General features: G+C 37.7%; 1 protein-coding gene across 4 annotated transcripts in view; it reads left to right on the plus strand.

Annotated features, from left to right (window-relative positions):
- The first annotated feature begins 346 nt into the window (after positions 1-346).
- BRD1 (bromodomain containing 1) overlaps positions 347-26,916 on the plus strand; it is a 66,818-nt gene continuing 40,248 nt past the window's right edge. For 3 of the 4 annotated variants that reach the window (XM_050895763.1, XM_050895780.1, XM_050895788.1), the window contains exons 1-3: positions 347-481; positions 4,829-6,209; positions 20,480-20,636. In XM_050895763.1, coding sequence (XP_050751720.1) covers positions 4,843-6,209; positions 20,480-20,636 — 1,524 coding nt within the window. In that variant the 5' untranslated portion in view covers positions 347-481; positions 4,829-4,842. Of the gene's footprint in view, positions 482-1,382; positions 1,439-4,828; positions 6,210-20,479; positions 20,637-26,916 lie in introns of those variants that run through there. The other variant, XM_050895772.1, reaches the window with a different exon arrangement.

The raw sequence follows: 26,916 nt of genomic DNA on the forward strand, positions 1-26,916 counted from the left end.
TGCCAGGCCGCCCGGCCCCGCGCGGCCCTCCGCCATCCGGGGCGGGGGGAGCGGCGGCGCGCAGGCCCCGCCCCGCGGCGGCGGCAGCGGCGGGGCTGGGCGGTGCCTGGCGCCCTCACGTCCCTTCCCTCCCTCTCCTCCCCCCGTCGGCGCAGCGCTGTGGTGAAGCCGCATTGTTTGTGCCGAGGGGGAGGGGAGCTTCTCAGCCCCGGGAGCTGAGCGCCGAGCCCGCAGCCGGACGGCGACCTGCGCCGCGCCTCACGAATGCGCCGCGCCCGGCTGCAGCAGCAGCCCCGCACCCAGCGCCGGGTCGCCGCCGCGGGCAGCGCGGCCCTCTCAGCGCCCGCTCGCCCGCCCGCGGCTGCCGGACGCGGGGCCAGGCGGCAGCACCGGCGGGACCTCCGCCATTAAACCGGCCGCAGCGTCGGCCGCAGAGGCGGAGCGGGAGGTCTGTCAGCCGCGCTTCGGCGGCTCCCACAGCGTGAGTGAAGCCGGGCGGGCGGCGGGGGCCGGCGGGTGGGGGCTGCGGGGCCGGGAGCCGGCGGGTCCCGCCGCGGCGCGACGGAGACCGGCGGGGGGAAGGGAAGGGCAGGGCGGGCTGGGCACGGCAGCGGGGGAGGGCGCGGGGGGGAGAGGCGGCCGGGGGCGAGGCGGGCGGGCGGGGAGGCTGCGCGGGGGGAGCCGAGCGCGGCGGTCTGGGGGAGGGCGCCGCTCGAGCTGTTTTGTCAGCCGCCATATTTGTGGGCCGAGTATTTTCGCGGAGGGGAGGGAGGTGACTGTTGGGAAGGGCTGGAGATGATGGGCCTGGGCAGGAACCATCCTCCCGGGGGCCGGGAGGGGGGGGGGGGAATGCCGGGGCCGGGCAGGAACCATCGGCGCGGAGGGGTGTGTGCACGCTGGAGGCTCCCTGGGCGTGGGCAGGAAGTGTTCGCGCAGAACCGGCGAGGGCGGGCCCGTGGGCGTGGGCCAGCCCCGCGCGCGCGGGGCGGCGGTGCCGGCGAGGGGGCGGCGAGCGGCGGGAGCCGCGCCGGTGGCCGGGATGGCTGCGTGGTCCCGGGGGGCGCGGGGGAGGCGAGGCGAGGCGAGGCGCTGCCGGCGGCGTCGGCGGTCTTCCGCCGGCGCGGGGGGAGAGCGGCTCGGGTGATCCCGCGTCGCTTAGCCGTTCCCGGGCCGGGTCACTGGGCTACGCGAACCCCGGTTCTTTGCGTTCCCCTGGGGGGATCGCTCCTGCTCCACAGCTGAAGTGGTGGGTGCTGTCCGGCCCGTATGCGTGTAAGCACTGTTTGCTTACCCTCCCTCATTGTCTAGGACTAAAGAGCATTCCTGTGTCTTTCTCTTTTTAATGGTCTGCATGAAAGTGTCCATTGAGAATGGAATTCCCTTTTCCATTGAGCAGGGGATCCAGGGACCAAAGGCAATTTATTTGAAGAGGAGGAAGGTAACTAGGACAGAGACTGTAAAAGGAATTTGTAATCAAAAAGTATAAGTTATAATACTTTTCCTGTTGGTTTTAGCTATCCTACACCTCGATAAAAAGTATTTTTTGCCTCATACCGTGCGTTCCACACAAACAACTGTCTTCATGGACTTTTGTTGTGGTGAGGGAAGGCGTCTGCTGGTGACTTTCTTCCCAAGCAGCTGATGTAATTCCAAGAGAGGGAAGCTGTGGATAACTTTCCTGTTTTGTCTCCTGCAGTCTTTGAGTTGTTCTAAGAGGCAGAAAAGTGCTAACCAAAGTACATTAAAGTAATTTCATTTTGCCTCTAGTGTGGTATCTTTGTTAATAATGAATGGAAACTGTCTTAGTTTACTCTTTTTCAAACTTAGATCCATGGTCTTCGTTCCTATCAACCTACAGGATATTATGGCAGGGAGGAAAGAAAGATACCTGATAATTAATTAGGAAAAGCAAACCAATTGCCAGTCATGAATTTGCTATGCAGAAATCTGGTCTTCATGCGGAATGTTTATAGGTCATTTGCAAACAGAAGAATTTTGGAGAAACAAAACAAAACACAACGCTGCTTTGGCTTCCGGAGCATTTAAGTTATTCACACTAACTTTCTATGAAATTTGGCCAGAGTACTACCAGTTCCAGTTCTGCGTTCACTGCATTGTATTTTTAGGGTATCCATTCTGCATTTAACTGTGACTGTAATTTACTTCCTAATTTAGCTTTATTTACAGTTCAGTGTTACAGGGAAGATGCTTAGATGTTAGCGCAATCATTTTTTATCGTTCTAGTTCATACAGTTTATTTGACTTCTACAATAGTAGTCCTGAATCTTAAAGCAAGAACACTTGTGCTTTTGAATGTTTTCCTCCTGTTCTTATTGCCTGCTTGCAGCCATGCTTAAGAATCTCGGGAACAGAGTGGGATGGAGAGCTTGGAAACCTAGCATTAATGTGTTTTTCTGTGGTAGTGGGTTAAGTTAGATAGTGAAGTGTGGACAAGTTGCACATTTTTTTAATTTCTGAAGGCTATCTCCCATCCCTCCCCCAGCATTTTGTTGGAAACAGTCACTACCCTCATGAACCACTATGAACAGATATACAACCAGCTAAGATGTAGGAAGTGACATTTAAAAAAAAAAAAAATACAGAGTTCCACATCTAGACAGAATTAAAGTGCAATTAATGAGGTAAACATAACGTAAATGATCTGCGTTTTTTTGATTGGTGACTAAATTAAAGACAGGTATTAAAAGAATACCATAAAATGAAACCATTCTAATCTGTAGTAGGTTGCTGTACATTGACACATCAGTGTGTTTTAGCTGAAGAATCCTTCATTATTTGTTCACAACAATAAACAGAAATCAGGGCCATTGCGTTATCTTTGGCCTCTGAATTATAAAATCTGTTGTGAAACTGGCAACTAACTTTTCAGTTAAATTAGCAGTATGCCTTTGTTTCTAGTTATTGGACCTTCTGTAACAGTATTAGTGGTTTAAACTTTTTCTGCAGTTAAGAAATCAGTATGATTTAATCCTATGTTGTTTTACATAATTAAATTATTAAATATTTCTTCCAAACTTGTTTGAAGAGATGGAGCCTTTTTTATTCATCTGTGGTTTATATAGAGCAGATCAGAGGTCTGTCACACTTAAACTGTGACTGTTGTCTGGTTTTGTGCTTGTGCTATAAGAAACACGTAATAAGTTAAGGATTATTTGTGTAAAAGTCAGATCTATGAGCAATACAATTCTTGCATGAATAATAAAACCAACTTAGATTGGGAAAACAAGGTCAGTTTGTGAAAGCAGATAGATCAGAGCCTCTCAAGAACTAGTTTTAACGCTAGCTGCTTAAATTATTTAGTCTTCCTGTAAAAGGAGTTCGTTCACTACCTTGAAGGTGCATCTTTAGAGATTGGCATCGTAGACTAAGCAAAAGGCAGTGTACATGGAGTAGTTTATGTAATTGTTCCAGTCCTCGCTATTTTCTTCCTGAAATAGATATACTAGTCTTCAACAATAATTATGTTTTGATCTCTATATTTCTCTGCTATTTTGGCAATACCTGCTAACACTAGTTGCATTATTTTAACTCGTACACAGCACTGACTTGAAGTGCAGAATCAAAACGGTGAGGCCCTAATAATACTTTAAGCCAGTGATTAAAGATTAAGAGGTTTTTTCTGTAGCTGAGGTTGAATTTTGCTATTTATTAATGATGTATTAGGAAGAAGGAAGGAGGGGGATAGAACTTTTAAACTTGACCTTATTGGTGGGTTTTACAATATTTTCAACCCTCATAGGAAAAAAAAAAAACAACATTAAAATGCCAGAAGGCATAAGTATGGAAGCTTTTAATTAAAAATTTTGTGATCAAAATGCATGCTTGTCCTCGTCGTGGTGCTTCATGGTAGGGGGAAAAAAGCTATCTTTTTGTATGGTATGTGGAATGATCTTTTTCCAGTAAGTGATAAACTTGAAAATTATGTTAAAGAGCTTGGGCTTGGATTTAAAGACAGGGAGATTTTTATCTACTATCTCAGTTGATCTGAGAACAACTCTTGAAGAATCTGTTGAGGGAGAAGGGTGTGTGTACACGCACACTCACATGCAGGGAGCATGTTTTTGCTCTAAGTCAAATCTGCTTTACAGGTGGAATATTTCCTAGTTGCAGTCCATACTGTACCATATTGGGCACTGCAAGTTCAATTGTTCTTGTCATTTTGTAAAGAATAATAGGCTCACTAAGAATTGAGAAAAGTAAAAAAGTAGAGGGCTGTCAAACTGCATACTTGCCAAATTTGGAAGTGTGCGTGTTTTTCTAGCTTTAAGTGTAACTGTAGTAATTGAGTTGTTAACATGACTGTTTCAAATTGCACTGGCAACAGTTGCGGGGAAAACTTGTTTTTCTTTCACAATTATGTTCTTTTGGGGGAAGATCTGGAGAAAGTAATCAGTAGCTGTTGAAATAAATGTCAGACTGCACACATCCTTAAAGTATTAGGGAATATTGTATTAAAAGTTTTCTTACAATGTAACAAGTATAATTTTTTTTCTGTGACACTTCTGAAATGTATTTTTTTCTCATGCAGAGCTCTTACAGATAGCTGTTCTGTAGGATTTTTGTATCAAGGATTTTGTATAGCTGTGTTTACTTAGGGAAGCTGTTGTTCAGGAGATCTATTTATTCTTAGGTTAAATTTGTACAAAACAGTGTGAGCAGCCCTATTAAGTAAGGGTGACAGGCTTTTTTTTTTTTTAAATTGAGCAGATAGGTTGGGGGCTCTAGAACTGAAGGTTTTTTTCCTTGCTATAATAAAGCTAATATGAATGTTTGGAGTTTATAATATTAACTGTTGCTCTAATTTTAGGTAAACATTACCAAATGAGGAGAAAAGGAAGATGTCATCGAGTATCAGCAGCAAGGCATTCTTCTTCCCCATGCAGTATTAAGCACTCCCCCACACGAGAAACCTTGACGTACGCTCAAGCTCAAAGAATGGTTGAAATAGAAATTGAAGGTCGCCTGCATAGGATCAGTATCTTTGATCCTTTAGAGATTATATTAGAAGATGATCTTACAGCCCAGGAAATGAGTGAATGCAACAGCAATAAAGAAAATAGTGAAAGACCACCAGTTTGTCTAAGAAGCAAACGGCATAAAAATAACAAAGTGAAAAAGAAAAATGAAGCTCTTCCGAGCTCACATGGTATACCTGCTACAACAACTCCTCTTCCAGAACCAAAAGTACGAGTTGTTGAATACAGTCCCCCTTCAGCTCCTCGGAGACCTCCAGTTTATTACAAATTCATTGAGAAGTCAGCAGAAGAACTTGATAACGAAGTTGAGTATGACATGGATGAAGAAGATTATGCGTGGTTAGAAATAATAAATGAGAAGCGGAAAAGTGATGGAGTGTCAGTTGTTTCACAAAATATGTTTGAATTCCTTATGGATAGGTTTGAAAAAGAGTCTTATTGTGAGAACCAAAAACAGGGTGATCATCAGTCTTTAATTGATGAAGATGCAGTGTGTTGTATATGCATGGATGGTGAATGTCAGAACAGCAATGTAATCCTGTTTTGTGATATGTGTAATTTAGCAGTACATCAGGAATGCTACGGGGTGCCATATATACCTGAGGGCCAGTGGCTCTGCAGACACTGTCTGCAGTCCCGTTCTCGGCCTGTAGACTGTGTGCTGTGCCCAAACAAGGGAGGTGCCTTTAAAAAGACTGATGATGATCGTTGGGGACACGTTGTGTGTGCTTTGTGGATTCCAGAAGTTGGATTTGCCAATACAGTTTTTATTGAGCCAATTGATGGTGTCAGGAACATTCCCCCAGCCAGATGGAAGTTAACATGCTACCTCTGTAAACAGAAAGGTGTTGGTGCCTGCATCCAGTGCCACAAAGCAAACTGCTATACTGCATTCCATGTGACGTGCGCTCAAAAGGCTGGTCTGTATATGAAAATGGAACCTGTGAAAGAACTAACTGGCAGTGGGACAACATTCTCTGTAAAAAAGACTGCCTATTGCGATGTACATACTCCACCAGGTTGCACACGGAGACCTCTAAATATTTATGGAGAAGCTGAAATCAAAAACGGTGTTTGTAGAAAGGAGGGATCAGTCAGAACTGCTAGGTCTACATCAAAAGTCAGAAAAAAGACAAAAAAAGGCAAGAAAACAGTGGTTGAACCCTGTACAGTTATGCCAACGGTATCTGCTCCTTATATCCCCCCACAGAGGTAAGCAAACCATCCAAGTGAGAGAAGCCTTTACTTAATTGTCTGTTTAATTTTAAACCAATGCTTTTAGATGCCGACTTGAAGTTTTTGTGCATTTCTGTTATGCTTTCCTTAAAGGCCATACTCAGAGGATTAATGTAAATTATGTACATTGTACTTTTGTGCAATTGCATTAAAAATGCAGTAACTTCCCCAGAGAAATTAGTAAGTAGTCCTCAGAAACCTTTTTTTTTTTTGTCAGACCAAATCGTGTTGTGTGTTCAGTTGTCATTCACTGTACTTTTGAGAATTAACCGCTGAATTCTGAATGGCATGTGTAGGTGACCTTCATATTAAAAAACCAGCCAAGCTCAAGGTTAACTGTATTCATAATCTGGGAATCTGAACTTCTTTTCCTGATTTTAAAGAGCCCCAAAATGAAAATTAAGCTTCCATATATAAGATTTGAATCTTGTTCATCTCACCTAAATTTAGTATAAACTTGTACTGTAAGATCTAAGTTGTACAAAAAACCCCTCCAGAAGTGTTTTCCTTGTGGGGCAGAGTAACTTTTCAGGAGTTTTTTCCTAAATTTGCATTTTTCCTTTTGCAAATGCAGTAGTGTTTATCAAGGCTTGGATGAATTTGGTACCTTGCAGACTTTTTTTACAAAAGTTAGCAAGTAAGTGATGGTAAGTTAATTGGTTAATGTATTCTTAGTCATGGAACCTGAATTGAATGTGCCCTCCCGTTCAGTGGTGCTATCGAATATCTGTCCTATAACTGCAGTAAAATGTTTATGTTTGAACAAAAATGAATTGATGCATGTGACAAAGAGTTTTAATCCTAATCTTGTTTTTGCTTACGAATTTATACTTTGTAAGAAGTTCTGTTAAAGCTGATTTTTATAGTAGTCTGTCTTTTGCAGTTCTTGCAGGAGCTTCTGTTACGTGAGTGGAAATATAAAGCATGAACACCAGAACTGAAATTGCTCTTTACATTTAACTTGCCGTATTTTTGTATTTTAACAGTGGTGATCGGGGGGCTGGCAGATGGCTCTAGATCTGGTGAGGCTATAGTGAAGTGACGCATCAGAAAGCAGGGATGTTTCAAGTGATGTTTTCATAAGTAATAACAGAATTGGAGCAAAATGAAGATTTTTAATATCTTTATTTCAGGAGTTAAAAAACTTAGTATGAACTTCGGTTAGCTTAGCTATATCTTAATTTAAAAGAACAGTAGCATCTGTTTTCATATTTCTTTCAGTTACTCTGAGTTACGCATTTCAACAGTGGAAATAATTTGTTTCTGGGATTTGAGCAATGACAGAAAGCTCTATGGTAGAAAGATACAGTTTTGGCTTTGCTGAACGTTTGAGACATTATATACTGGGCTGAGAAATGCAAAATTGGACTACTGGGACTAAAAACACGTTTGTCTTTATAGAGCATTTGTTTTGTTTCTAGCATTTAGAATATCAATATGTTTGTTTACCCCTTGAATTAAATTCTTACTGATTTAAGAACAGTAGTTTAGAAAGTTTCTCAAAACAGGCACCACTTCCACGTGCAGGTTTATTGTTTGTACTGTGACAGGACTCGGAATGCTCAGACGGTAAGGGCTCTTAAAATAATACAAATAAACCACACTTTTTTGAAAGCTGACTCCCAAGTCTCAGGTAGTGGACAATTAAGGCTGGATAAATTAATCTAAATAAATACATGTTTTGAGACTGCAGTCCTTTCCCGTAATAAGTTTTCTTAATGCAAGTAGCTACTTAATGACTGACTTTGACAAACAGCCTTTAGCTCCTCTGTGGTGTTTACAAACATCAGATTGATTGCACTGTTCTCTGTTATGATTTGGTTGGTAAAATGGTATTTTTGTTTAGTGATGCACTGCAGAAAAGCTTAAGTTGACAGTAAGCAACTAATACTGTTATTTAAACAGGTACTGTTGTCTGTGGGAGGGGGGACTTCGTATAAAAGAATTTGGCTTTGTCTTAATTAGGACAATCCTGATTGGTGGTGTAGTGTGTTTTTGTTTTGGTTTTTTAAGACAAAGTAAGAAAGAACATGAACTAAGTGAGAGTTGAGGATTAGAATGTATGTTCTCAGTTGTACCTCTGGCAATTCTTTCCATTGGTAACTTTCATAAAAGCCAGACCCTAAAAGGATGATATCATCAGTTTTTTTGGTTTTTTTTTAAGTGTCATTAGATGCCAGGAACAGAAATACAAAGACATTTTTTTCTGTTTTTCTTTTTTTTTTTTTTTTTAAATAACGATTAAATTTCTTTTCAAGACTGCAGAGAGATTCAGCTTTCTTCTATTTATGCTTGGTTTCATGTTACTGGACACAACTATAGTTCCTATATTCTATGTCAGAAGTGTAAAAAATGGGCAGTTTAAAACTATTTTAAAGTTGAGCTTTGTTATAAATTGCTTGTCTTCAGCTGAAGGAGACTCTTGCTGAAGTACTCTTTGTCATGTGAATGTGCTTAGTCTTAGGAAACTGATACCTGAATTAAAAACAAAACAGAAATGGGCATATTAAAAGAAAAAGTGATTATGCTGCAGACCTGAATGAATCTCAGTTGTCTAATTTTCTTTGGCTATTTTTCTTTTTTTTTTTCCTTTCCTTTTTAGAAAAAATCGTGTGTGTATGTGGGAGTTAAATACATACCCATAAACTAATAATGAATGATATGGATCATTTCGCAGCAGTCTTCATTTAAATGATCCCTTTTCTCTAATCTGTTTTTTAATGCTCTTTTTTTCCCTTGGAGCTGAAATAAGATTTGCCTTTCCAGAGGTCTCGAGGAAGAGCAATTAAGCTGTTTAAATTATCAGAGAAGAAACATACACGCTCTGTGCTTAAACAGTAGTGCTTTTTTCCTAAAGAATTTGAAATGAACGTGTTTTCAACATCTCTGGAAGTTGAGGCATATGTGGAGATGTTTGGTTTGCTTTGCTTTCTTAATCATTAATAACTAGACTATATGTCTCCTGTAGCTGGTTCTTTAGAGTTGGTAGCTGGAGAAATATAGAAGTATGAAGATTATAGTGAGAAGGAAAATAGTTCATGGATGGAGCCCCTGAGCACACCTGCTGAAGCTTGACGAAAATCCTCTTGCCATTTATGTTTAGTTTAAGGTGGAAGGATTGTATGCTGTTTCTTACCTAGATAGTGAGTGTATATGAAAGACCGGGCATTGTAATAACACCATTTGCAATAATTCTGTTTTCCAAAACACCTATCTTAATGTTCAGGATATGTTAAAAAGACTGGTGTAGAACAACATACCTCATAATTTCTACACAACTTTCTGTAGCTCATGAATTTCTGTATCAGCTTATCTGTAGGTCAGGTTTCTGCGCTAGTGCCTTGAATGATTTTGAGAGCCGTACACTTTTCAGTTACCAGAATTTCTTACACAGATGTCATACTCTAAGCTTTTTGCTGTTAAATTACATAGATAGTGTCATTCCATAGGTCATTTGTAATGTAATTATATGGCCTCTCAGACTATCATCTATGAAATGATTTAAGAGTGTAGGATCAGAAGTTTTTAACCGTTGATGATAGGAGATGAATGCTTGCTTCGCCTGTCTCTTCTTTTTTTTTTTTAATTTTTTTTTTTTTTTGGCTAATGGTGGACATCTATCTATCCTGTTTGCCTAGGTATTTTAGAAAGTCTATACCTAAGTATCCACTTCCAAAGGTGCAGTAGGTCATGTTAGAGCCTTAAGGTGACTTCAGTTTTCAGTGCTGACTTCTTAGTAGCTTGCTTAGCAGTTGGAATAGTATATAGGACCACCGGGGAACCTCTTATGCATATATGATTTGCATCAGGCCTTCTGGCTACAGAAGTGTGTTACCTCTTTACTAGGAAATGCCATTCAATTTTTCTTGAAATATAAAACTGTTGAAGATTGTTGTTTATGTTGTATTGCTTGCATTCATCAGCTTTTTTTTTTTTTTTTTTAAAGGCAGAAATGAGCTTAGTCTAAAAGTGACATGTTTCTGGGAAGTGTCAGAGCAGCTGTGTTATATGGGGGGGGCGAGTGAGGAAGGATGCTCTCACAAACTGTACCTCTGTATGGGAGGGACAGACAGTACCTGCACCTGTTGGCAAATGGTCATCCGAAAAGCGGCCTCGCGCTGCCACCAGCTAGTTTGTCTGAAGAGAGTGGCAAATTTGTTCTTGCAGTGTTCGTACTCCACTGATGATGTGTGATGGTTGAATTTTGCCTAGTAGATAAATGATCTCCCCCCCCCCCTCCCCAAATAAAATAGTAAAAGTATTTTGTTTAGGTTGCAGGTCCAGAATTTCCAAGTTAAGAAATCCTAACTTTTAGGGTTGACTTGACAATCTAAATCTGGCTTCCTGTCTATGTTAGTTATCTCATACTCGTACTGACTCCATTTCTTGTGGATTTTGGTTTTTTTTCCCCTGTTGCTGCTCATCCTTGTCCTTTATAACAGCTGCCTTATCCAGTGGGTAGGATGGATGCACAAAGGAGAAGAGTTGCAGTGTTAGCTGTGAAAACTATCTGGTTTCTCTTATTTTTGAGTGCTTGGTTCTTTAGTACGAATAACATTGTTTTGGTGTAGTCTCTTGATCTTGTGTGTCGAAAGAGGCAGTTAAAGTGTGTTTGCTTGATGAAAAGCAAAGCCAGTGTCAATATTCATGTTCTTTAAAAATGTTGTGAAACTAGGATATTGTGGCTATATACTTGGGTAGAAATCGAATGTGATACAAAATATTTAATCTTCAATATTTTCAAAATACACACTGAGATACAGTGTAATCTGCTTTATTAAAATACCACTCATGCAAGTATTGCTCTATTAAGTGGAAGCAGATATTTTGAAGTATATAAATATTTGCTTTTATTTTTAGTTTCGGTTTCTACATGGTATATTTGTAGTGTCTGAAATTAAGAAAACATTTGAAATACAATACTTGTACAGAGAGCAAAAAATAAGCAAAAAAAGTCCCGCTTTCATAATAAGTAGGAATGAGGTGTTATACTTGTTTTCCATGTTGCATGCATCGGTTGTGTTGCATCATATTATTGGAAGAGAATTAAAAGATCCTTATGAAAGTAGGTAAGTAGTGGGCAGATAACTGAGAGCAAAAATTGCTGAGACTCTTTAAAAAAAATATTTTCAGCTGTCTTTAGAAATCAACACTTATGTGCTGCACATTAACTGATTTTTCTATGTTGACCTTTGCTTTTATTAGAAAGCATATTGCTCCTGATAGTAAATCTGGATTTCTGTTACTGTATGTCTCAAGGCAGAAACGGTATTTCCTTTTGTTTTATAATTTATCCAATTGAACTGTCCTGAACTTCCTGAGCTTTCTTACCAAATAATTAAATGTAGTCTTGTTATCTTGAATCTTCTTGATTGTCTCTAAAATGAAATATGGACCAGAAAAATAAATGAACAGAAAGTGATGAAACACAGTATAAGCAGAAAGGAACATTTACAAGGCCTTTGAGACACTGTTAGTCTGCATTCACAGATGATGCTTTTTAATCATATATGTGGCTTGTGGGTTTCTTTTGGGGATTTGTTTTAATATTTTTTAGGGTACTGGGGTTTTTTTAATACCTTCAGAAAGTTTTTAAGTGGAGGAAAAGAATAAGAAATGCTGCTTAAAATTCAGCATGAAAAAGCCATTGAAAAATAGTACTGGAGCCAGTGTTGCGAAAAATTGAAAGCTGAATAAATCCAGACTAGTGTCTGTTAGCTGTTGTCGTGGTTTAACCCCAGCCGGCAACTAAGCCCCATGCAGCCGCTCCCCCAGTGGGATGGGGGAGAGAATTGAAAAAAATAAATAAAACTCATCGGTTGAGATAAAGGCAGTTTAATAGAACAGAAAGGAAGGAAAAATAATTATAATGATAATAATAATATGACAATAGTAATACTAAAAGAATTAGAATATACAAAACAAGTGATGTACAACGCAGTTGCTCACCACTTGCTGACCAATGCCCAGTTAGTTCCCAAGCCGTGATCTGCACCTCCCAGCCAACTTCCCCCAGTTTATATACTGGGCATGATGTCATATGGTCTGGAATATTCCTTTGGCCAGTTTGGGTCAGCTGTCCTGGCTGTGTCCCCTCCCAGCTCTTGTGCCCCCTCCAGCCTTCTTGCTGGCTGGGCATGAGAAGCTGAGAAATCCTTGACTTAGTGTAAACACTACTTAGCAACAACTGAAACCATCAGTGTGTTATCAACATTATTTTCCTACTAAATCCAAAACACTGCACTATACCAGCTGCTAGGCAGAAAATTAACTCTATCCCAGCTGAAACCAGAACAGCTGTTTATCCTTGAATATACATGTATGTATACTTCCACAAAATCATGTGGAAATACTTAATTACAGGAGAGCATGATGTGGGCTTATGGCTGTACCTAATAATAAGATGATAGAATCACCTAGGTAAAGTGAAAGGGGATGCTAGCAGTCATAGTCCACTGATGTTTCTTGTAAGATTGATTGACTTTGAAACCTTTCTGATATATGTGGAAACTACTGCTGATTTCATCCTGACCTCTTTGCTTAAATAAAAAAATAATTTTGCCTAAATCAAGGAAAGAGCTAGTATGGTGTTTACTAGCTTTGCCTCAGTGGTATTTAAAAACAATAAAATAAGGTAACTTTAGAGCTTTATTTTCAAGCTAGTTCATCTTGACTCTGGTTGATTTATTAAATAACAATTAATTAATGTGTTTGAGAAAGCGTGACTTAATAAGTTCTAAAAGTGGATCTTGAGTAAAAATAATGGGGAAGATACTTGTATATCTGGTATTAAAAGCCACATGTTGATTGATGTCCAAGGGGTGATTCCCTCTCTAAAAATCTGGAGGATGGAAGGGCTGTGTCATATTTAAATATGCCCTTTTTACAAAATGGATATAGGAATATGCTGTACATGTAATTTTTTTTTTCTTTTCTGTCTTCTGTTTATTTTGCATGTACAGGGCAAAAAAGCTTAAAGCAGAAATGAATACGTTAGATATTTCTGTAAGGTGCATCATTAGTATTCTGTGCGTCCTCTAAGGGTTTCGGTCCACAATGATTAGATATGTGATGATGCAGTTAATGAAGATCAAAATTCATGTGTGTTTATTTTTCAGTACTTCTGAGTTTCACCAGTTACGTGAACTTTCATTGGATTTTTTTGGTGGCAGTTAGAGGGTGTTGTGTCTTGTAAGTGCAATACAAAAACATGATTTTCAGAACACATTGTCTGAAGAACTGTCTCCTGGCAGTTTTTTATTCAATGGTCAAGTTACAGAGTGCACAAAAATTAGTAGGTAAATACTAAGATTTCTTTTATTATGGATAAAAAGGTGATTTTTGATTAATACTGTATCTTCTGCTGATGTCAGTTTAGCCTTTTGAGATTTCAAAATCCTGTGTGGTATGGTTATGACTACTACAAAAAAAGAAGCACAGAAAAATATTTTGAGTAATTCTAAGGAAAAGTCATGACTCAGTATTCTGTATAGGAAGTGGTAGAAGTAAATCTATGCATGTGATTTTTCTGAGAAGACTAAGGAGGTTATCCAGTGTGACAGAGTGGGGTTTTTTTTTGATTGTTTTGTTTTTTTCCTTATCCAAAGGTTTGGAAGATCACAAATTTAATTGTTAGAATAGGAACAAAGTAACCTGTTGTAACTAACAGAGAATTGACTGAAATAACATAGCATTTTCTTAAGTCTTAAGTTCAACATTCTACTTTCCTGTCCAAGAAAAATTTTACAAGCTGTTTGCTCAAGTAGAAAAATAGATGCCTGGTTTCACAGTCATGTGAAGCAAGAAAAAGTGCTTCCTACATGTTCAGTCAAAATCAAATACTATTTAAATACCAGTAAATGTAGAATAGGAACCTGGAGAGACGTTCGGGCTTTGGAAGATGCATCAGTAGATAAAACACATACTGTTGGACTCTCAACCTAGCAGAGAAAGGCAAATTCAATAGCTAGAATTTTAAAACATCCAGACAAAAAGGAATAACTGTGAAGGTGATTAAACACTGTGTTAGACTAGTGAGGGAAGTGATTCGGGAACAGGACATTCCCGTTTCTTCAAATCTTCAATACAAAATCTGGAAAGTAGTTATAATTAGGAAAGTGTGTATTCGTCACATGGGGAGTCTGCAGATTTGTGTTGCACAGAAGTTTAAATGAAATCGTTGTCAGTCTTTTCAGGATTTGATACGTACCCTGTTGGGTAGGTAGCTGACTCCTGCTAATTACAAAAGAAACCTTATCCTTTTTCAAAAGGAAATAAAGACATGCAAATGGCCTGCAATTTTTACATAGTTATTCATCTACCTGTGTTGTCTTTAAAGCTGATCAAAAGGGTTTGTTTGGTTTTTTTTTAGTTAAGAAATCATATAGTAAGTTGAATTTTTTATTGAGGGAGGGGATAACAAATACAGACACAGCAACAAAACTGTCTCTCTCCGCTGTTTTTTTTTAAAAAAAAAAAAGTATATTGAAAGGTGAGTTTTACAAACACTTGTTTGGTAAGCAGCTGCTGCCAGAAGTTCTCTGTGGAAGGAGTGGGGTTTCATCTGTCCAAGCAGGCTTTCTTATCTTTGAAAGCTGAAATTTTTGGATGCAGAGCTAGGAGGAGTAGTTGGCAAGGCCCCAGAATTAATTCCAATTCCCAAAATAGACACTTCCATAGCTTTTTATTCTGTTTTTCTCCTAATTCTCTTCCAGTTAGTGTCGTTGGAATTACTGTAATTGTTTGCAGGTAATTTTTGTGTCTTTCCTACTTCCTATGAGTCTCAGTATGTTCTGTGGAACTTTGCTGAGCAAGGTTTGAAAATTCAAATGTTCTTGAAACTCAGTTTACTTTGTTACAATTTGTTCAATTTAGATTTTTTATGTTTTGTTCTGGCGGGTTTTAGAAACGTATCTGCAATCTTTGTGTTGGAAAACACGAGTATTTTATTTGCCCAGTAAAGTGGAACATCATTTGATTGTTTATGGGTATTACCATAGGCCAAGAGAAACTGATATTTTAGTGATACTAAATAAAGTTTTACAGAGTATAATTTAGTTTTGCTAATCTTTTGCATGTACCTTTAATACAGCTATGTTGGATAAAGGAAGATGCAAAATAACAAATTGATGAAGCTGGAGGCTCAGAACAAATACAGTAATTAAAATACTAGGTTTAGTTCATGTTTAAAAATTGATTCATTTTAGTGGGTATTTGATCTTGCTTAATCTTACAGATTGTCATATTAAGTTCCTTCTGCCTGAGTTACTATAGTAATACTGGCAAAATCACCTACTTGCTTAAGGAAATTTTCTCTCCAGTTTATATTTCGAAAACTTGAGAATGGAGAGATGCTATAGAAGTCTTCATGTGTTGTAATACTAAAATAATATCTGTGGGGTTAAAAAGCATGTATGGTCTGTGGAGCGGTTAGTAATGATTAATAGAAAAGTGGCTGATTATCTCTCATTGGCTTTCTTACATTAAACTGCCGCATAGTTAGTCACCAAAAATACTGTTTTCACTTTTTCTTGTAACCAGTTGCCGTAGTTGCCACAGTGACATGTAACTGAAACTGGGAGAGGAAGGCAGTCATGAGTAGGAAGAAGGAAGCTGTGAGATTGCTAATATGACAAGAGCACATCTCTTACATTGGCGAAAATCATTTTATGCATTTATCTAAAAGATGAGGAAACACAGGACTGAGTAACACGCAGCTTTCTCTGAACACTTTGACCAGTGCATTAAGAGTATCACCCTTTGCAGGGTAGATTATCCATCAAATGTCTCTCTGTGAGGAGAGGGTTAGTGTAGAGCAGCTGATCAATTACAGTTTCTTAACAAAGCTGTTGTGTATTAACTTTCATTTTAAATTAAATTATTTGAGTCTGTCTTACCCTTTGAAAACAAACCAGTTTCCTCTCATCCTTCTGTTGCTTTTGTAAATGCAGCATATTTTTAATGCCGTCATTTACACTTCAGCCTGAACTGCAGTTTCAGGCTGGGAACTGCAGGTGCTATTTGAATGGTTCAGTTGAAAAGGGACCTTTCCCTTTTTAAAGACAAGCAGGGAATTGTACGATACCTCCATATCATGTTTGTAGTGCATGTCATAGTGTTTTACAGTGGGATACAAGTGGGGCTGGGGAAGGGGAGTAGTACTGGCTTTCTCAGTTGTCTGTGGCACAATTAAAACAGTTTTGAAAAATGTTTTGACATCTGTGTAATCTTGGAATGTAGCCCAAAAAAAGGGAGAAAACAAGAGGGAGTATGACTGCTGGTGCCAAAACATCAAAAGGCTGCAGTGGTCATCAGCTTGAAACCTAATGCTGCTTTTATGGGACCAGTTATATAACAGCAGCTACTGAATTTCATGGGAACGGAGCCACCCTTTTAAGAATTTTCAAATTCTTCTTTCGATGTACTTTATTTTAAATAACTGATAAGTTGAGGGAAAAACAACATACTGTGAGCCAGACTGAGCTGTTCTTCAGGCCTCAGAACAGTGGTTCAGGCTGCAGCAAGTTACATTGTAAGAACTGTTCTGCTCTGGTTTTAGCTTAATTGTGTTAATTGTTTAAATGTTTTGAGAGAAAAGTGTTTAGCACTTAACATGGTCCATTTCAGGATGGTCTTTGGGAATTTTGTCTTAACAAATTCTCTGTTCCATGCGAGACCTGGACAGCAAGAACATTTCTCGTCTCCCTACTTGCTTTCTGTAGTCACTATAGTTGTGGCTTTTTTTCCCTGATGTGTCTAAAGTCAGTTGTAACAGGGGAGACCGTAACTCTGGTAGTATCTTCCAGATGTATGTTCCTACATTCTCTTCTTTGTGAGCTGTCTCCAATAGTAGTCTTGCACTTATTTGGCAATCTTAAGAGACATAAAAAATTATTAAGTAATACCATTGCTCATTGCAATGAGATTGATCTATTTTTTCTGAAGAGAAAGCACAGGTTCAATTAATACACTTCTGCTTAATGTGCATTCTAAATATCTGATTTTTTTTTTCTCCCAGTACTTACTGTGCTTGACTTGCCATTAGAAAATAAAACACTACAGGAAGCTGTTCTTTCCTGATGTTCTTATACTTGGAAAAAGTTCTAGGGCGGATGGATACCTTAGCAAAAAAATGCCTTTGCTGAGGTGTTTTGTGTAGTCCTGGGAGGTGGCCTAAGTTCTGTAAGCCTTGCCTCTGTGTGGGGGATTTGTCAGTTTCGTGTAGCAGCTAATCCTGTTTTGTGCAATCAGATCCTGGATTGCAAAACCGTAAAGTCTTCAAACAGCTCTCCCTTACCTGCCTCAAATTTATACTTTTTTTTTCACTCTTCAATAATTATTTTTTAAATTGCACCTCTCTGTTGAAAAAAAGGAAGTGGAATGTGCAGCAAACTCCTTTGAGTCCAAAAGGAGTCCAAAAGACCTCAAAGAATTTCAAAATTCTAGCTTGAAAATTTAGTTTCAACATTTGCAAATTTAGTTCAAGCTCAGGTAGCAGAAGGGAACTTGTTCAAGACTGGTGCCTTATTTCATGCTTGTGTTCAGATTCACTGTGGCTGAATGTATCTTTGAGTGAGAACCTCTTTCCCAGTATGGTGCTATCAAGGGTGGGAGCTTCAAAATTAATACCAAGCCTGTGCTACTTCTAGGGTTCTACAGCAGTGGACAAATCGTGTCTTGTTTCCCCAAAACAGTTGTATTGTCTGTCAAAATTTAAAGCATTTCAGACAGTAAAAGTCTACTTGGGAGTATCTGAGTAAGCAAAAGATGATCAAAGAACTGTTCTATAGTTAGGGGTTCTTAGGGTCTAACAGCAGATGTAATATCCTCATTATAGCAGTAAGTTAGTAGTGTAGAGGCTATGTAGATACCTGCCATGTGAAGAGCCTCTGACCTCTCCATTTTGAGAAATTAAGGGGTGATTGGTGGTATATTGCCACTACCGAAGTCTGGTGTCTAAATGAAATATGAACAGCCAATATTTGTTTGGTTTTATTTGGAGGGAAGGCAGAGAGGAGTAGATTCCTACTCCTTGTTAGGTAGTTTCTGCACTCCAGATTACCTTCTGTTTATTTGTATTTTAACAGTTGGAGAGTATCTTCTGTGAACATCTTTCCTAAGCTTATTCTAGCACTTTACTATTATAATTATCTATGAATAGAAAGGTTCATTATGTGAATGGGCAAATGTACTTAAAGCTGTAATTAAAGATGTTTGCTTAGTCTTGCCACATCTGATGGGCATGAAGCCAAGGCACCTTTCTTCATGTTCAGTTATGATTCTCTGATCTTTCCAAATAGGTATATATTTGGCTGTGCTTTTTTTGACTCAGTTCAGTAGGTTTTGCTGTTTTCAAGAGAGAGATGTGAAAGTAATTATTTGATTTTGATTGCATTCTACAATTAATTGTAATTCTGTTGTGTTTGAAGTTTAATATGGTCACATCAAGGTCTGTTCTTCATTGAGTAAGTCTTTGTGGAGCCTGCCTCTGCCCTTCAATGAAAGACTTACAAGACAGTCCTAAGTCCATCTGCAGACTTTCTAAGCTTTAAGTTAAGCTAAAATTTTTCAAGAATGCCTAACTGGCTTAGTTACTAATTGAAAAACAATGTCACTGAAGAACCGAAGGACACAATGCTACTGTACTTTGAAGAAAACTTGTGTTTACTCTGCCTTTACCCTCTGTAGCTACAGTTAGCATAGCACTGAGTAGACCTATTGCACCTTACCTTCTACGCAGCCCAGAAAAAACAAGCAGGGGTGAACTCAAAGAATTGAGGGTAGACTCACTTGTATGTCTGTCTGAAAAATATCATTCAGGTTTCCCAACTATTCTTAAAAATCATTTTACCCGAGGTTTACTTAGAGCTTTACATTCTGTTTAGGTATTTGACTACTTTTCTTCTATCACTTACCTGAGAAACTGCTTTATTCCTAGTATTAAAAGGGAAAAAGCAGAAAAATACTAATATGTGTATACGTTCGTGATTTTTATTTAAATGTCTCATAGTAGTGCTCTACAAATCAGACACTTTTTGAATTTAATTTTGCCTATTTTGGTATTAAATTTTATTGGAGAATCTCTGATAAACCTACTACTATCCATTGTAGAGTTTTGCTATGGGTACTAATATACTGAGTGAAGAATTAACAGATTTCTGTTCATTGATATTATGCCCCTGCTCCCAAACGAATGAACAGTCCCCCTAACAATACAGGCGGTTGGTGCCTTGGGGCATCTTGTGTTAATTTTGCAAGGGCTGCCACCAGTAACAAATCCCTGCAATATCATACAAGGGCAAAACCTTTTCATTCTACGACCATTAACTTTTTTCTGGATTTTTTTGCCGTGATTTCAAGATACCGTAGGCACAGAGCGTTGAAGATCTGTTTCAGATAAACTTTTTTTTCAGTGTAAGTTTTGAGAGGTTAGTGTTGTGTGTGAGACTTGGACATTTTAATGTGTCATTATTTAAACACTAGGAGACAAGATTGTTGCATGTGATGTTCATATAGCACTTTCCTAGATTATTTGTAAACAGAGTATATGTAAACAGTATTTGCATCTGTTAAAAAACAAGTTTGGAGAAATTACTGTTTATTTAATCAAGATATTTTGCTTAACTTGGTATCATCCTCTCTTGCGTCTTTTCTGTGTGGATATTTTCATCGTGTGTGGGGGTAAAATCATAAGTGTTCTTCTGTTTTACATTTTTTGTTTGCTTTATTTGCCAAAAATTTAATATTAGTAGATGAGTAATACAAGTTTTTTTGTTGCTTGTTTTTATGTAAAAAGTTTGAAGATATATTGTCTTTAAAATAAACTACTAATGCTGTGTGAAGATGGCAACAAATGATCTGAAAAGTTTTGTAGGAATTTAGAGCTTTATTTCTGATTTTATTTTCAATAGGAAAATTATTCTGAAATGCACTTAAAGGTTTATTCTCAGCCCTAATCTGGGATTGCTCTTGAGATAATGATCATGAAAAAATTGATACCCTTTAGCTTTATAAAGTACCTTAACTTATATGGTAGAAACTACAGTGTCGAGCAGATGTATTTGATTGTAATCTACTGCTCAGAAGTAATTGTACTGAAAGGGATGTCATTGAAAGAAATTAGTAATGTGGTGATCGCTGCTGTTGTTACGTTATACATTCATATATATATGATGTTTAACTTCCATAGACAAATACGTTTTCTGCTTTGCTGTGAAAAATACAATATCAGTTTTTCCATATTTTAGATTAAATAAGATTATGAATCAGGTGGCCATTCAGCGGAAGAAGCAGTTTGTTGAACGAGTGCACAGTTACTGGTTGCTTAAAAGACTGTCTAGGAATGGTGTTCCTCTCTTGAGAAGGCTGCAGTCCAGTTTACAGTCACAAAGAAACACACAACAGGTATGTGACACACTTTTTACTTATAAGAAGAAATCTGAAAATTGCTATTTTATAGAGTAAAAAATTAATGAGGAAACATAGCATGGAGTAAAAACTCTGTTATTCAGGACTGAGTAAATTCTTTACCTTATTTTTAAGTAATATGACCTATATTGGAAATTGGGCATTATCTAATCCTTTTTAATTTGTGAGATATGAAAAAAAAAAAACCCGCGGGTTTTTCTTTTGTTTTGCCTAAATGTTTCACAAAAATACTGTCACCAAAACTATCCTAATACCATTGTTCATTGACTACTATTGTGTTTTTTTGGAACTCATTCCTCAATGTGCTATGAGTAAGATAAAAAATAAATTTTATTTTAAATTCATCAAAAGATGCAAAGCAAATGTTGTCTTTGACACTTATAACTGAGAAAAACGGAGATTTTTACAGAGTAAAGGTTAGATATGCTAGTTTACAGTTTTCAAATTCAGATTCTTATTGCCCACCTTGTTCGGTAATAACAGAAAAAAGAGCAAGTTGTTGATGAAGTTCAAAGACCTGTTTCAACTTTTAGTTTCACTTTTGACGTAGTTAAGTGGGCTTGTAGACAAGCATAAATTTATGCTGATATTTTGTTCAAGTAAAACTCATCCTAGCTAAAATACATCTAGATTGGTTAAAGTTGTACACATTTACCAGTCAGGATTGCTGAAAAACAGAAAAACAGTCACTCCAGATGTGTATCAGATTCAGAAAATGGTACTCTTCTGCTTCCCATTTCTGCAATATGAACACTGCTTCCCATTTTTGTAATATGAGCAGCTCTTCAGTGACATTAGAGGTTTTGGCAGGTCTTTTATTGTTTTGGTTTTAAGTCACTGGGTGGCTTTGAAAATAATTAAAACTTTTCTGAATTCTCTATATGGATCCATGTGTGTAGACCTTGAAATGCTGTGAAGCATCATGATGTGGAAATTCTTACTGCATCCCAGTTACCTTTTTTAATTGCACTGAAAATGTAGTTGGCTGTGTTCTTTCCATTCTCCACGTGTTTGACTTCCAGTGGAATTATTCCTGTAAAATAGCTTCTAGAACTTAAGAATGCATTTTATAATCATTTACTTGTATTAAAATGAGATTTTTTTTTTCTCTTTAAAGCTTAACTATTGTTTTTGCTTGAATTGCGTTGCTATTTGTTAAGTCATTTACTGATGTCATAAAAATACCAGGGTCAACACTGCTTCCTGATTATTTGATCTGTCATTTTTGTGTGTGTTTCTTTTCTTAGCTTTTCATGAAAAAAAACCTAATTAATAATTCCCAGAACAATTGAGGTTGGGAGGGACCTCTGGACGTATCTGGTCCAACCCCACTGCTCAAGCAGGGCCACTTAGAGCAGATTGCCCAGGACCACGTCCAGACAGCTTTTGAATATCTCCAAGGGTGGAGACTCCACAGCCTCCCTGGGCAACCTGTGCCAGGACTCGGTCACCCTCACAGTGAAAACAAACAAACAAAAAAGTATTTTCTGATGTTCAGAGGCACCCGCCTGTTTTTCACTTTGTGCCCATTGCCTCTTGTCCTGTCACTGGGCACCACTGAAAGTGGTCTTCTTTGCACCCTCCAGGTATTTATGTACATTGATGAGATTTCCCTCCCTAAGCCTTTTCTTCTCCAGGCTAAACAGTCCCAGCTCTCTCAGCCTTTCCTCATAGCTGAGATGCTCAAATTCCTTTTAGGTGGAATTTAGGTGGGATTAACTTTGAATATAAATTGGCCATTTGTTTATCTTTCTTTCATTGCTTCTATATTACTCCATTTTAATACTATTTTTTGGGTTGTAACTTCTTTAAAATCTTCTGTATTCTACTTTTAATCTTTGATTAATCTTTTAATTCTGTATGAGAATTTTCTATTCTGAAGAGTGGTGCCTGGCAGTTACCTAATAATAGCTGAAATTAATTTCTTCAGATAGTAGACCTTTTTTTTTAAATGAGCTTGAGTCCTTAAAAATAATAAGATCAAGCACAAAAGTCCAGGGCTCATGTGGCAGTATAGACCTAGACTATAGTTAGTGTCTTGAAAAAATTATACTTGCTAGTTGGTAGTTTGGAAGTACTTTTCCTATTGAGACGGCATGATAAGACTGCAACATTTCTAAATATTTAAATAGTAACTACCAAAATAAAACTATTCTTATAATTGATATTTGATTGTAATAGAATAAGTCTTAGATAGGAGCCGTTTAAAATCCCTTTGTGTGTTTGCACTCCTGTACAAACAATATTTCTTTCCTTTTCTAATTTCAGAACTATGCACTATTCTTAAGTAAGAGAATAATGAAAATGTTTTCTAAATTAATTGGAAACTATTTATATTGGTTTATTGAAAATTGGGGCACTTCGGAGACTTTATTCTTAAAAACTTTTAATTGAAATTAACTTTGTGTTTTGAAAAGAAAAAGCAAGTTTCAAGCAAAGCTGAGTATTAAATGATTCTGTTGATGAAAAATGTGTAGGTAGTGCTTTTCAGTGAGTAGCAAGTGTCCTGTGTATGACACTCTGTCTTCTCCATAGCATCTTCACTGTGTATTTATAATACCTATTATAGTAGTCATAACTTCAAAGCATTTGATGCATTAGTCATCTTAGTTACTCCAAGTATAAGCCAAACCATAATGAAGACTTTAATAAACATCTGTGGCATAACTGTTGTGAGAATGCCTCAGAATTTTTGAGATGTAGATGATTATTTTGTTCATTTTCGTCTAGATGGGAAAATTCTTTTTACTTTATGTGAGAGGTCAGAACATCAAGAAACCTAAGTAGGTTTTCGGTCAATCAAAGGAACATAAACACTGATGTAATATGGATTCAGAGGAGATTTTTTTTTTTTTTAATTACTATTATTTAAACTGAAAAGAAATGTTACGATGAGGAACCAAAACCTTGAAAAAGGTTTCAAGATGCCTAGTGGAAGGTGGTTTTGATCCCTCTCTAATGTTTATTTACTAAAACAAATTTGGCAGGCGGGGAAGCGTTCATGATTTAGAATTACTTGCTAATTAACATGTTTCAGAGCTGAGTTATGATATACTTTTGAAGGTGATGTTATATCAACTAACAGTTCTAAATCAGGCAAGAAGATCTTGGCTTATATACTACCTCACCATCTGTAGGAACAAGGAACCCTCTGAAAGAATGGTTTATACTTTCACTTTTCTCTCCAGCTAGAAATTCAGGAAAGGTATTGGAAATACTCTACATCCCCATTATTTTAGTTTTTCTCTGTACTTAAAGAATGCTTGAATAAAAATAAGGCATGAATTTTAAGTGTAATAGCTTGTTGCTGCTGTAGTGAGGTTGGTTTAAAACTGCTGTTTGGAGAAACAAAGTAGAAGGTGCTGATGACTAAGGTCATATCTGCCCTGAAGATTTCGATAAGAACACAAGTTGCAACCACTAAATGGTTTTGACTGATTGGCATACAACTGCCAGCAGAGGGTCTTAATAAAATCAATTGTATTGATCAAGATCCAGTTTCATCACTGTAATTCTATTTTTGTTTGGCTTATATTAAATTACAGTCCCTGTAGGGAGTGAGGCTGTTCCCATGTATTCACATCCAGCATAAGGAAGGATCTGTTGGTACACTGACAGTATTCCTGCTAGCATGCAGGGACTGGTAACATACTCATGGCGGGACTTGGACCTGAAGACCAGTTCTCAGTTGATGTATGATCTGTGTGTAGACTTAGAAGTGTTTCCCTCTTCCCTCAGCATTAATAAATGTGTCACTTTTAGCTTTTCTAGCTAACACTTGGTGTTCAGCAAGAGCTAAGTCCATCAGAAAATACCACAGAGTTTCTTTCTAAATTTTTCTTGTGTTGTCAGCCAGAAGAGACTTTCTGGCTTTGTTATAGAAAGAAAGATTTGGAAGAACAACTCCTTACCAGCAAGTTAATAGAAACTTTCCTTGTCAGAAAGCTTTTGAAAACTAAAAATTTTGAAAGGAACTCTTTTTATCCAAGTTTTCACTAGTTAGATATTGGAAACCAGTGCATCATGCTCTTTCAGCTTGCCTGGATCTTTTAATCTAATTAAGGTATATGTTGTATGTCAAGTAATAAATAGGTTAGGGTAAAGGGGGGTTGTCTTAGCTATTATAACTGTGTCTACCAACATTACTTTGCATAGAAGTGTCAAAAAATTGGAGGCTTGCTATTAATCGCCAAGCTGGAGTGATGTTCAAGAAGGGAGTGTATGTGTGCACAAAAAAATCAAACAAGGAGCTCTTGATACTTTGGGTCACATCTACAGATTTACACCTACCTGCCTATCTTATGGAATGAAATTTAGTTGAATCACTTGTTTGACCAAAGAATAATCTTTAAAAAAAAAAAAAAAAAAGATGCAACTGCACCTTCAGATTTAGCCAAATACTTAAGTGTCTAATGAACTACCCCAAGACCTGGTGTAACAAAGTAACATTTTTTTTTTCTTGCCGTATTTAAGTTTCCTGACCCACCCTAAAACTAGTATGGTTTTGTTGACTTAGCTTTCAGCAGGATCGGTTCCCCAGTTTCATGAACTATGCAATTACATAGGGCAAAAGAGTGGACTCTGAATGGCTGCAAGCAAAGGGAGGACAAGCGTTCTACTTTTAGCAGTAGCCACAACTTAATTTTGGTCCTGAAAAACAGTAAAGCTATGAAAAAGTTGTATGGCTGTGTCAGTTAACAGTTAGGTTGCTTTTCCACACATGGGATCTGTACTCAGAGATGAAGGGGTATAGGAGAACAGCAATTAGTGGCAGTGTAGACTTTCTAATTCAGTGAGTCTCTGAGAATTTTAAGAAATTGAAAATGTGCGTATTAATATTTGTTCTGTCAAAATTTATTTTGATCTATTCTCACCCTCTACAGTTAAATTATTATGTGTCTAATTCAAGACGTAACTCCTTAAAAGAAATTATAACTGTCAGTAGTAATAGTCATTAGGAAAGGGAACTAGAAGTTTCTAGCTACAATTTTTTGGTCTTTTTTTGTGTGGTTTTTTTTAAAAGAGGAACAGACTGTTGTTTCCAGATCGCTATATTGTAATACAGAGATAGTTGGTAGTTAAGGATTTTCAACTTCGGTGAAGTCAGAGATTTGAATAAAACTAACTTCATAGCTTCCACAGGTAGTTGCCTTTACTTTTACAAAGTGTGTAAAGCAATAAAATACGATGCAGATCATAAAATCATAGCACTCACGAATCTATTAGATATTTTTTTAAACTGCCAGTTTTTGCAATTCTATTTTTAGAACCTTCTGTCTGAAAAATTGCACAAGCTTCCTTTAGAGGACCTATGATATTGCTAAATTATCCTTCTGTTAAGGAGGTTTTTACTTTGAGTGTAATAATTTGTAATGTTGGTTATTGTTTATCTGCTTAGCCAGTTTTCTTTGTTCCTCTGTCTTCTATTTTTTATAACTTATGGAATTTTATGGAATTTATTGTTTGTTTGTCTTCATTTAAAAAAAAAAACACATGACGATTACTTATCAAGTGTATATTGCATTATGCTAGGTACAAGCAAGCATACAAAGCTTTGGATCTATTTCTGAGATTCTTCTATAAAATATTCATTTTAAATGTAATAATTTTCCAAAGCAGATGTTTCTTTTATGTACTTGGTACTAATATCAGGACTTTTACTTTTTTATGGCCTTATTTCTGGTGAATTACCAATACCATTTGAATACTATAAGTAGTATTCCAATATCCTCCTTTTTCTTATGAAAAATAGTAAAAACAAACAAGAAAGGCTCTGTTTTCTGTATGTACAAATCAAACTAGATACTGCAAGCGTTTAAACACTACTTCTTCCTGAAAACATGTGAATTAAATTCTTTCATCCATTCACTGAAAGGTGGTATTACTGCATTACCCATTTGCAGTACCATTTAAAGTTACTATATTATTTAATGAACTGCCTTTCATTTCCTGTCCTCAGAAGTCAGAATGATTTTGTTCTGTTACAACTGTGTCCTAATTCGCCTGGGTGTGGAGGAGGTGGACAGTGTTGAGCACAACAAGAATTTGTTTCTGTCGGGCCTGAGTTTCTGAAGAAGCTGATGATGTTCACCTGGTTTGGATTTTGATGTGAAAATACCAAATCTTATTTTGCAGCTTGTTATACTGCTAGGTTGCTGTTTGCTATATTGCTTTTTCTAATGTAAACAGCCTTCACCATAGGATTACTTTTCAGTTTATAGATTTTGTTTTCAGCTAGACAGTTGAGAAACTCTAG

This window comes from Gymnogyps californianus, chromosome 1 (assembly GCF_018139145.2).
Source record: "Gymnogyps californianus isolate 813 chromosome 1, ASM1813914v2, whole genome shotgun sequence".
Classification (NCBI taxonomy): Eukaryota; Metazoa; Chordata; class Aves; order Accipitriformes; family Cathartidae; genus Gymnogyps; species Gymnogyps californianus.